The following is a 12810-nucleotide window of genomic DNA, read 5'->3' as shown; positions in this document are numbered from 1 at the left end:
TGTTCTTTTCTTACCCGTAAAATGGAGCCAACCCACAGAATTGATATAAAACAAAAAGAAACTGTCTCTTACCAGGATAGACTTTTCTCTAGAAGACCAGTCGTAGCATTAACCAGCTTTTACAGAGCAGCTAAGTCCTTACTCAAGCTACAAACACTGCAACACTCATGACTAGACTACTAGGGAAAAAGAGAGTTTCCTTCATCGCTTGCACAAGACCTCCTAATTAGTCCACCACCTCTCCTCTCATTAGCCACCCTTCTACACCTGCAGAAGACTTGAAAAGTTAATTAACTCTTTGCCTGCTGGCTCCTCCACACACTGTCATATATTTTGTGCAGCATTGCCGTGCTCTGTTAAATAATTGCTCTGTTTCACCCCAAAGGAAGCTATGTTTCAGGGATTGATGATGCAATCACCGTTTGCAGCTTGCAAAGCACACTGGTATCCATCAGGCTGAAAGGTATTTGTATAATGTATAAGACCACAGTCATCTTCATCTGCCCCTTCCCCAAACCTCCTCTATGCAGAGATTTGTCATGTTGCAGACAAGAGTTGCATCTGACCTGTGCCTGAGATAGGAGAGGGAGGTGGGTTGGCATTTACCTGCATTCTGGGCTGTTAGAGATGGGGCAAGGCAGGGGGATGGGATGGGAGCAACAGTTACAGAAGTCATGCAGGAGAGCAGTGAGCCACAAACAACAATTGCAGTGACTTAGTTGCAGATGTGTGAGGATGCTGTAGCTTTTTAGCAATCTAAAACCACAGATGTGGTTTGGTGATTCACAGTGACCTGACCCAGCGGTAGGTTTATGCACACTTTGAATAATAAAGTAACCACAACTTAACCACAAGCAGCACGTCTGGGCTAACTCAAGTACTTGTCTCTAAGGGCTTGTCTACATCAGAAAGTTGCAGCGCTGGTGAGGGAGTTACAGCGCTGCAACTTTGAAGGTGTACACATCTGCAGGGCATCACCAGCGCTGCAACTCCCTGTTTGCAGCGCTGGCCGTACTCCCGTTTTGTCTCGGGTGTAGAGGATCCAGCGCTGGTGATCCAGCGCTGGTAATCCAATGTAAACACTTACCAGCGCTTTTCTTGACCTCCGTGGAAGGAGGAAGCCTCTGGTAATCAAGCTGGTCTCCTTCCCCAGCTTGCTCTCGCATTCCCGGAACCCCGAGCAAGCAGGTCTCCTTCCCTGCGGTTTGCAGGGGGGTTCGGGAACGCGAGAGCAAACCGGGAAAGGAGACCAGCTTCGCCGCGGTTTCCTCTCCCGTTCCCCGAGCAAGCAGGTCTCCTTCCCTGCGGTTTGCAGGGTGGCTCCGGGAACGCGAGAGCAAACAGCGGCGAAGCGGGTCTCCTTTCCCGGTTTGCTCTCTAGTTCCCGGAGCCCCGAGCAAGCAGGTCTCCTTCCCTGCGGTTTGCTGGGTGGCTCCGGGAACGCGAGAGCAAACCGCGGCGAAGCTGGTCTCCTTTCCCGGTTTGCTCTCGCGTTCCCGGAGCCACCCAGCAAACCGCAGGGAAGGAGACCTGCTTGCTCGGGGAACGGGAGAGCAAACCGCGGCGAAGCGGGTCTCCTTTCCCGGTTTGCTCTCTCGTTCCCGGAACCCCGAGCAAGCAGGTCTCCTTCCCTGCGGTTTGCTGGGTGGCTCCGGGAACGCGAGAGCAAACCGCGGCGAAGCGGGTCTCCTTTCCCGGTTTGCTCTCTCGTTCCCGGAACCCCGAGCAAGCAGGTCTCCTTCCCTGCGGTTTGCAGGGGGTTCGGGAACGCGAGAGCAAACCGTGGCGAAGCTGGTCTCCTTTCCCGGTTTGCTCTCTCGTTCTCCGAACCCCGAGCAAGCAGGTCTCCTTCCCTGCGGTTTGCAGAGGGGTTCGGGGAACGCGAGAGCAAACCGCGGCGAAGCTGGTCTCCTTTCCCGGTTTGCTCTCCCGTTCCCCGAACCCCCCCTTGAAGCCGCCCAACAGCGCTGCAGTGTGGCCACATCTAACACCACTTGCAGCGCTGGTTGCTGTAAGTGTGGCCACTCTGCAGCGCTGGCCCTATACAGCTGTACTAATACAGCTGTAACTACCAGCGCTGCAAAATTTTAGATGTAGACATGGCCTAAGACTGACACACAAGCTGGGACCTGAGGGAGTTAGGCACATAGACCCCACTGCAATTCGGGGGGGGTTGGGTGCCTAACTACCTTAGGTTGCCTTTTGAAAACCCCAGCCACAGTTGTTATTGCTAACACCCTGGGCCAAATCCTGTATCTCTTCCTCAGAGAGCACTCCCTTTGGCTTCATAAGAGCTCTGAGTAAGACCAGCTGGATTTGATGTTCAAAATGACTTTTAATCCATGTGTCTAACATTATAATGAACAGAAGGGGGAAAACATCTCATTTTAACATCATCTTCCACTACTGGCAAGGCTTTGAATCAAAATCATATACAGTACAGTATGTGGTGTATATCTGGGCTTAATGCACAGAAAACACAGGTGCAGAGAATCAGTCTGTTTATGCAGCTCCAGAGGAAAATAATTCAAGTACTCACTGTTAAGCCATTTCCCCACAAGACTTTTTTTGAACTTTATCCTCCTTTTGAAAAATGAAGGTGGATTATGGTGTGAAGCTGATTATTAATTCCCCCCACACACACACTGTGAACTCCATTTTGCATTGCTTCTCTCTTCACTAAACTCAATGCTGACATCTAGTGATGCTATATAACACAACAACACCATAACACAAGAATCTATAGCTTAAGGAGTGAGTGCAATGGGTTTTGAACCACAGAAGTCAGAGGTGGAAAAGCCCTGTCTCCGTGCCCATGCAGGGATTGGGCTGCACAGAAATTTTCTAGTGTTTTATGTGCTCTGATTTTAAAAGTCTGAAGTGACGGAGCTTCATCCACTTCCGGTCAGGAGACTATCCAATAGCCCAATACATCTCTGTCAAGAAAGCTGCACAAATGTTTCCTTTAATATCATCCCGATTCCCATCACTCCCTGCAAACCCCCCAAATGCACTATTTCAAACTCCTCTCTGTCCTTTTGTGTGCGTTAGCCTCAGATTTCTATAAAATCATTTCCCCCCTTTTCTCTACAGGAAAGAGAAGGGAACTGGATCTGTCTTGCTTCAATCAACTTTTGAGTGCTACATCTCTCTATCTACAGTATCTTTGAGATAACAGATGTGCATTCAAGTCTCCCTATCTGAAGGCAGAATTTGGTCCTTTATCTGACTGCCCTCTATGCAAGTGATCATTTTGAGTGTAAGAAGAACAGCTATAAAAAAACCAAAAACAGTGGGTTCAGACTACAATCAGATCTCCCCACGCTAACGGGTGTTCTCCTCTCATCTGACCTGGGGTTTTGGCTCAATTCTATTGATATTAAAAACAAAATGCCAACCTGCATTTCAAAGCCTATTTGTGAAATGAAAGCCTCAAGTTTCAAGCCTTTATGGTTACAGATAAAAGTCTTCAAAATGTAGGGTGGAGAGCTGAGAATGGCTCCCATTCATGTAATTTTGTTAACTGTGAAATCTAATTGTGACAATAAAATGCAAGAAAGAGAGCTGGTCATAGCAGGAAGATCTGCACAACCTGCTTGAGTAGCAGCATCTTATTTTGATATTACAAGTGTATGGGGCTTGGTTTTTAGGTAGAGTCTGGGGAAATAATCATTCCCCCCGTTGCTGTCCTGGAAGCATGTCAGTGATCTTAGCTAATCACTTTTTAAGACTTGTAGGTTGGGAGGCTGCTTTGGGTAGAAGCACATTTATTCTCCAGATCCGTTTCTCTACAAACTTACTAACAAAGCACAAGCTTCTCCATAGAACTTGGCCTTGGGTGGAGGGAAGTTAGATCCTGGTCTATTAAAGTTCTGATGAAAGCAAAGCCTTATCTCATCACCAGTGGCACCAGCCTGTATTGCATGCACGTCGTCATGACCCCCTGCTGCACATTCACCCAGCTGCTGTTTTGGGGTCCCACCACACTAGGGTTGCCCTTGAGTCTCCAGGAATTAAAGATTAATCTTTAATGAAAGATAATGTGATGAAATCTCCAGAAATTCATCCAAAAAATATTTGGCAACCCTACACCACAATAGACCTTTGTGCTCATCAGCTTCCCTTGCTCTGGGTAGCACCGTCTTTTTCTTTGGCCTCTCTGGCACATTTCTTGGGCACATATTCCATCACAGAAGGGAACTCAGAGTGCAGTTGCCAGAGGCCCCCAGGACCAAAGCTGATCCCTTCCCCGCAAAGACACAGCAGTTGCATGAGCACATCCTTTCCCAGAGCTCCAGCCTTGTGAGCAGTCTGGGTTAGAGTTTACTTCTTCAGGGATAATAAACAGGCTTTGTAAAAGTTTGTAACACAGTTATTCCTGACTTTAGCTAACACAAGCAATATACAGACTTAGACAAAACAATAAAGACCTATGCTCCCTCCCTTCCTGCCTCAGTTTCCTCACCAGTCTTGATTTGGCCAGAGTCCTCTGCGACCTCCAAGTACCCCCCATCCTTCAGAAGGCTTCTCCCCTGATTCACAGGATATTTCTCCCCCTCTCTCCTGCAGCCAGTGTCCTTCTTATTCAGATGGCCCCTCAGTAAAAAAAGGATCCTTCTACTACAAAAACATGCTCCTCTCTTTTCCCAAGTCTCTTTGAGTCCCTCTCAGTTTTTAATTGACCAATCTATTCATAAACAAACATGCTGATACCGCTCTCCGGTCTCCTTAGCACAACAAGGCAGAACACAGAAAGAGACAGTTTAAGACATAAGAATACAGACTGCTCATAAAATCCATCTGAAGTAAGTTGTACAAGAATACATTTCCCCCTCCTCTTTGCTTTCGCAGTGTGTAAGACTGCTCAGCTGGCTGCACTGCTCCTGCCTGCAATGAAGTCAAGTCAAGTCAGTGCCCATGACATCACAAAGCCTACCTCTTGCTCCCTGGCAATGGCTGAGCTCCCTAGGGTGGGAGAACAGGCAAGGTGATCATTGAACCCTGCAGGGAGTAAGGCTGTTGGGGTCTGAATGCCTCCTAAGCAGAACGGGTAACTAACTTCTTCTTGCATTCCAAGCATTTCTTGTCTCTTATTTTCACCACTCTTCATCAGATCTCCTGACTCCCAGAGCTAATCCCAGAGCTAGACCAGTTTCAAAAATGTTTTGAAAATCTTCCGCAGGTTTTTAAAGGGCTAGCTGAAACAGGCTGTGATGTTAACCCAGAAAAGCTAAGATCAGCAGATGTAGATAGTCCATTTAGATAGTGCTGTTAATCTTTTTAGTGCAAAGGAAAGCAACTCTTTGTACAGCCCCAAGCACATAGCATGCTTCCAGAAAGAACTGATCCCCCACAAAAGACATCTTCCATTTTATTGGTATTTTCTAGGAGCTTCTAGAGTTTACAGAGACAAAAAATTTAGCAGATTGATACTGATACCTCTCTATCATTTTACCATGTGATGTTTAAGCTTTATGGAGGCCACAGTACTGAAATCGTACCCTTTGCTATTGGTGTGATTGTACTCTTCTCATTGCTTTTCTCTTTTGATTTAGTTTAGATCTCAGGTTAGACCTAAGAGCTCACGTGGTCACCAGCATTTGGATGTAAGGAGGCAAAGGATGGATTGTTGCTTTTGAATATAAAGAGGCAGGAGTTTTGCTATACACGTAGAAGTGTTTGATCTGTCAAGTAACATTAAACAAACTAGCCACAGCCTTCCTGATCTAGAGACCATCTAAGCTTTGATTTTGCACCTAGCAGGAACTGACTGACTGTCTCCTTGATGGAGAATGACAGCGAACTTCAGCAGAGTGGCTGGGCTTATTTGCCCAGTGTCTGCCTGAGCCATGTGTTCTGGTGGCTAGATGACAGGGACAGATCTCAGGCTGCTTTAGTCTGTAAGAGATGGAATCAAGCCATGTACTCAGGCTCTCTCTGGAGAACGAGAACAATCATCTTCAGTGGGCGGCCATCTAGGTCAAACACATCCGAGTTTGAATCTGCTCTGTGGTATGTCAAGAGATTCGGCAAGTACTTGGAACACCTAGAGATCAAGTTTCTGAATCCTTACAATGCTGTCTTGACCCGAAAATTTCAAGTGACTATGAGGGGGCTTCTCTCGCGCTTGGGCAAATGTAACACTCGTCTGGTATCCCTGACTATTCAGCACCTGGAGTTGGACCGATTGGTCTGGAGAAACATAATTAAGAATCAGTTTATCAAGAACTTAATTATTTTCCTGAAAAGAATGGGCACACATCTTGTTCATCTCAGCTTGAAAGGAGCAAGAGTGAAGCTGGAAGAAGGCTGTGAGCTTTTGAGCTCTTTGAGCTACTTGAAAAACAAAAGTTTTGCCTCTGAAATCAACATAGAAGACTTCTTCAGCCACCATCTTTCCATCTACAGCAGCCCTTTGTTCCACCAGACTATGTCCACGTTCTGCAATCTGGTCATCCTGACTCTCAATTACAACTGCATCTCGGATGAACTGCTGGACATCCTGTGTGAGAACAACGCCCATTCTCTCTGGACTATAAACATCAAGTGCCACATCCATGACCCTCATGGGCAGGTAGTTTGGGGGATGTCCTGGGCCAACCTAGCCAAGAGAGCACCCAAACTGAAAGTGAACTTCTTCTTTGAAAGAGTCATGAAGCACGACAGTCTAGCCAGGATACTCTTAGCAGAGATACCACTTAGGAGCATCAGTCTACGGAGCTGCTATTTCAGTGACCCAGATTGGTCGATGAGGCCGACCCTCACCACTCTCTTACCAGCCTACAAGCACAGTCTGCAGGTATGGTGGGAACAGCAATAGTTTATCATTTTGTCACTAATCTAACCATGGCCACATGGGCGTCGTACCAAACTGTCGGTGTAAAAGTGAAACCCTGACCCATGAGGTCATTAGAGCTCCACAAGGTAGTTTTTCCACAAGAAATGTGAGCACTAGCTTCCTAGCCAAAGTCCAGTTTAGCTAATTAGATTCTGCCCATCTAAATTCCTCCATCAGCCTCAGTTGGACACATTAACTGTACTGAGCTAGCACCTAGAGATCCCAACTGGGCCCACTGAAATATGTATTTAAACACACACAAAGAAAAGATTGTCCCAGCCATGAAAAGATTACTTCCTCTCCATAAGCTGCTGTGCAGCTTAAAAAGTTGCAACTTTGTACCACAGAGGTGGCCATGGTTTAGTGGAGAGAAGAAGATATAGTGTTCCTTTCAAACAATTCAGATATGAGATTGTAAAGTGCTTTGAAATCTTCCTAGGCATAAGTATATGCATCAGTGTAAGTTATTACTTTATAATCTTGCATCTTCTATACTAGGTTTTCTATACAAGGTTTAACACGTAAATCAATTTATAGCAGGGTTTCTCAAACAGGGGTCGCCAGTTGTGTAGGGAAAGCCCCTGGCGGGCCGGGCTGGTGTTTTTACCTGCCCCGTCTTCAGGTCTGGCTGATCATGGCTCCGGGCCAATGGGAGCTGCTGGAAGTGTCGCGGGAGCCGCGATCGGCCAGACCTGCGGATGGGGCAGGTAAACACACCGGCCTGGCCTGCCAGGGGCTTTCCCTACACAAGCAGCGACCCCTGTTTGAGAAACCCTGATTTATAGGAAGAAAAAAAATGATGTCTAGTATGTCCCTTGACAGACATTCTTTGTGGCTAACAATTGAAAATGGTCATTTGCATCAGTGAGTAGTGATTGCTGTTAACTTTCTCTGGTGCATCAAGCACGGTTACATCACCATATTCCTTTAATTTACATTCAGCCCTTTGAATTATAATTATCCCCCCCCACACACAAATGTTTTGGGGGATCAAAAAAAACCTCTCCAGAAATGATCTCTGGAAATCCATGTAAGAACCTCTCATAACACATTACAGGGACTCTGAGCATTATTTAATGCATTTTTCATCATTATTGGAAGTTCTTTTTGGAAGGGGCTATCTGTATACAGTGACTAGCACAACAGGGCTCAATTCTGATTGGGGCCTTTGGGTGCTATTATGCTAGAATTATAAGTTACATAAGCTCTAAGTTACAAAAAATGACCTGCCTGTAAGTCAACCCTATCAGGAGCGCAAGGAAAGACTTGCTGATTGACTCCCAGGGCAATTGCAATAGCAGAACACCTGGGGCATCGATCTAGATATTCAATATTTGTCTTTTCTAGAAATTAACGCTCGAATTCAACAACAGCCATGAATCACTGGATGAGGAGCTGCTGCAGCTTGTGTTATCATGCAAGCGGCTGTTCTTCCTAAAAATCTGGGCCTTCCTCCGTGTTGCATTTGTGGAGAGGCTGTTACAAAATCAAGCAGAAGGGAAATGCACTTTGAGGACCATGAAGGTAAAATCCTGTGTTTCAAAAGTTGCATTCCATCCAAAGAACCGCGAGTAGAAGCACAGATTTATGAACAGGGTAATGCAGCCCCTTCCTTTGAATGTTGGTTTAAGGTTACTGTTAACACACAGGAGGAAAGGATTGTGAGGAAGTGCAAGAACCATACATGTACTGTATTTCCAAATTCCATTTGAGAGGAGACCATTCAGGCATGGATCTCTCTAGGCCTGACCAGGTCCATGAAACGTATTCCAAAATAATACAGCTCTGTTTCACAATAGCTGGGGAGCACCATGCAAAGCATAGTCCTGCGACAAACTACAGCCAAGGGAAACAATGTTTGCACTGGTCTAAATGAGCCATGCTACCCAAGAGCCAGCAGGGTCCAAGGACGAGCAGAGCTGGCTTGTGCTTCTATAGATCCCCCAAGATGTGTGCAGGTCCCAGGAATCTATGGCTGCTGGAGAAGCCCTCTTCAGCCCACTGAGTCTTTCCTTCCCCAGTATCTCCTTCCAGTGAAATGGCCCAAGGAGGGGTTGGTGAGAGTCTTAGTTTTCACTCAGCATTTCACGAGGCACAACTTTCACTGGCAGGCCTGAGAATCTTGCCCACGCAAAAACTGAGCAAGGGTTTCAGGATTTGACCCAGTGATGACCTGTCTTATTAGATATTACGCTTATCTAGAAACCTCAATAGTCACGTGGGCTTTGGAGCGTAATTTTGGCCAGTTAATACGCTTCTTACAGATATGATTTTGCTTCATCCGCACAGGTGAGGATTTACACAAATCGGTATGAAACCATTGAAGAAGATAGAATGTTGCGAGATATTTTCAGGAGATATCGAGACCTGATTGACTCAGAGCTTAATTATTTCGTCATCGCCTACCCGATGATGTGAGAGGCATGTGATCTGTGAGGTGAAAGAAATGAAAAAAAAAAAATCAGTCACATCTAGAAATGCCTGAATTCATCCTTTGGAGGAAGTCTATAGGGGAGCTGAATGTCATTAGCAGTGTTCCTGAAAGGGAAAGTCAACTAAAACTGAAACGGGGGCAGTGTGGCCCAGCAGATAGGAAACTGGAGTGAGATTCAGGCGACCTGGTCTTAGAGTCTAATTCCTGGGCAAGGCACCACCACTTTCTGTGCCTCTGTGTCCTCTCCCACCCATTGTCTTGTTTATTTAGAATGTAAACTATTGGGGGCAGGAGTTGTGTCTCTGCGGATGTGTTTGAGCCTGGCACAATGGGGCTCTGATCTCAGGCAGAGCCTCAGGGCACTACGGTAATAATCATTAGGTCACCAAGTGTCATCACTGGAGCCTCTGTGGCGAGCAGAGGCTTAAAAACACACCACACAGTATTACAATCACCGAATTGGAAGTGCTCTAGAGAAGAAGCTGAGATTTTTTGGGATCTGACAATTGTCAGAGACTGAATGGTGCAGGCAAACAGGCTGGCCATAGTTGTAGAAAAGACGACAAACAAGTTGATGCTAATTGACATTGCCAGACCAGCAGATAGAAACACAAACAAGAAAGAGGGAAAGAAAACAGTGAAGTAGGAAGAACTCTGCCACAAAGTGGAATGTTTCTGGAAAGCTAGAACAAAGATGATCCCAGTGATGACAGGAGTACCTGGAGTGATTCCCAACAGGGCCACCCAGAGGATTCCGGGAGCCTAGGGTCTTCGGCAGCGGGGGGCCCCCGCTTCGGCAGTAATTCGGGGGTGGAGGGGTCCTTCTGTTCCGGGACCCGCCCCTGAAGTGTCCTCGCCACCAAATTGCCACCGAAGGGGGACACGCCGCCGAAGTGCAGCCGGGTCTTCAGTGGTAATTCAGTGGTGGGCGGTCCCCCGCCGTGGGTCTTCAGGGCACTTTCGCAGCGGGTCCCAGAACAGAAGGGCCCCCCCGCCGCCGAATTATAGCCGAAGACCTGGCTGCACTTTGGCGGCGGGTCCTGCTTCGGCAGTAATTCGCCGTCAGGGTGTCCTTCTGCTTGGAACAGAAGAAGCTCCAGGGGCCCGGGCCCCGCAAGAGTTTTCCGGTTCTCCCGGAGTGAGTTAAGGGCCGCGGTCCAGGGGCCCCAAAAAACTCTCGCAGGGGCCCCTGTGGGACCTGGGGAAAATTGCCCCTCTCGCCCCCCCCGCCAGCCCTGATTCCCAAGGATATGAAAGAGCCACTCAAGAAGGAATTAGGAATTCAAGACATTGTGGTCAGTCACCTCCAGACAGGGCCACCCAGAGGATTCAGGGGGCCTGGGACAAAGCAATTTCAGAGGTCCCTTCCATAAGAAAAAGTTGCAATACTATAGAATACTATATTCTCATGGGGGCCCCTGCAGGGTCCAGGGAAAATCACCCCACTTCCCCTCCCCCCGGGCAGCCCTGCCTCCAGAAGACAGCACTCTTAGACACGGTGAGAATGTTAAAGGAAAGTTAAAGCAGAACAAGTGCATTTGAGCACCTAAAATGCAGGAATTCCATGGATGGTTTAACAAAACTCCTGACTACCCAACCTACGGAGTCAGTTTGTGGTCAGGCCTTATTGGTAACTCCTGGGGAAATTTTAGACAGTAGTCTTTCCTCCTTTTTATGTTTAAAGATCCTGCATGTTTTGAAAGCTTTTTGTTTACAAACACAAAACAAACACCAAAATAACCTTCCCCAGAATGTAGTAGTGAGGAATAATGATAATACAGAAGGGAGGAATTTTAGAGCCATGGGTGATTTTAAAATCCTATGGCTTGCACCTGGCCCTGTGTGTCTCATCTTTGCTATTTTGTTTGGTCTCTGCATTTAGGCCCCACCTCAATAGCCCTGAAGGAGGCAGAGAATGTTATTCTGCCAGGACCAGCAGTTATCTTAATGTTTGGCTGAAGCGTGGTCTCTAGCCAGTTCTCAAGTGCCACATGTCCACTTCACAAAGGTCACAGCCACGGCTGGCTCTGACTGGCACCACTGCTGTCTGTCTGTAAGGACAGAAACTAAGGATCAAATGCACCCTGTGATTGAACTATTTCACCTCTGAAGCTGGTCGCTCTCTCCAGGTCACTACCAAGTCCTGCTGAACCAGTGATGGGAAGCTTTCTCTGCCTCTACTCCTGTCAAATTTGTTTAACAGATAAACAGAAGACTTCAGACTCCACGATGGTCAAAGCAACATTGTTCACAATCACTGCGTCCTACCCAAAGATGTACAAAAAAACTCAGAGGGAAGTCTGGTTGAAATGTTGAGATAAAATGCATAAAGAGCCAGCCTATGTATCCCAGAGAACACCCAGTAAACTGGCAAGGGGAAACTAAACCTGGTTTAAAAGTTTATTTAGTATTTGTGTAATAATCTACGTCTTGGAGACCCAGTTATGGACCAGACCCCATTGTGGTAGGCGCGGTAGGCCCCAGACAGTTAAATGTTGTTTTTCTTACACTTAGATTGTTAATACTGCAACTTCCGATCTCTCATTCAATAGATTTGTTCCCTTTGGGCATAATCATTCTTAGTACAGCTCCAGTACAGGAGAGCAGCTCTCCCCTCACTGGGATACAGTAGATCTATAATTTCTTTTTGCTGAAGAGTGATTAACAGCTCAGCTGGTGAGCAGACATCTTGACCAGATATTTAATATTTCTATTCTTTCACTGGTCATTTTGATTTCTAGTGGTTACGGCATTCCTTAGGCTGCAGATTTGGTCCTACCAGTCTTCATATGAATTGAATTCACTGTACAGTATAATCACTGGGCTCAATGGCTCCTTATGAATAAATCTGGTTTGAAATACTGTAGTGCGAAGTAAAAAAGAAAGAGGCTGTGTTAAAGGGAGTTGCAAAATGCTGTTCGAAAAGTGGACTTAATATTGAGCTCAAGAACACATTAGTTCTCACTAAAACTGGGTGGATGGTGGTGGTGGGGTGTAATACCCAGATTTCCCCAATGGATGACCTTCATTACCAAATGTACAAGTGACCAATTGTATAGTAGTTTCTGTACTAGCCTATATAAATTTGCCACAATGAAAAATAGTGAAGTAGATGGCATTAGATAACAGAAGAGTTTAGCCTTCTGGAATTAAAAAAAAAGTCCTGTCTTTATTGTTAAATGGAAAGCTTACAAACAGACCTGTAACAGACATTGTTGAGGCCTTTAAGTCAGTTTTAATTAATACACACTAGGCCCATTTCTGCTCCGAGGCATATCTGTGAAAATCTGTAGCTGCCTGGTTAATTTCAGTGAAGTTAGTTCAGTTTTGCATAAGTGTACATCAGCGCACAATCTGGCCCTGCAAGTCACATGCTCTCTCCGAGATCAGGACAGAGAATCAGTTTGTTTATCCTACTGCAGAGGGAAAAAAAAATATGGATTCAAAAGGTTCAATCTTGTGGCTAGAATAAATAGTTCTCCCCTAAAATAACTATTTTAACCTTATTCTGCTTTGGAGATATCAGCCTGACAAAGGC

The 12810-nt window shown here is 46.2% G+C and overlaps 1 protein-coding gene across 1 annotated transcript; it reads left to right on the top strand.

Annotated features, from left to right (window-relative positions):
• Positions 1–5785: 5785 nt before the first annotated feature.
• Positions 5786–9256, top strand: LOC115636296 (F-box only protein 39-like). The gene is made up of 3 exons (XM_030536165.1): positions 5786–6799; positions 8186–8362; positions 9128–9256. The coding sequence occupies exons 1-3, from the start codon at positions 5786–5788 to the stop codon at positions 9254–9256; spliced, it is 1320 nt and encodes a 439-aa protein (XP_030392025.1).
• The last annotated feature ends 3554 nt before the right edge of the window (positions 9257–12810 follow it).

The sequence above is a fragment of the Gopherus evgoodei genome, chromosome 17 (genome assembly GCF_007399415.2).
Source record: "Gopherus evgoodei ecotype Sinaloan lineage chromosome 17, rGopEvg1_v1.p, whole genome shotgun sequence".
Classification (NCBI taxonomy): Eukaryota; Metazoa; Chordata; order Testudines; family Testudinidae; genus Gopherus; species Gopherus evgoodei.
This window is presented reverse-complemented; position numbering and strand designations above follow the sequence as displayed.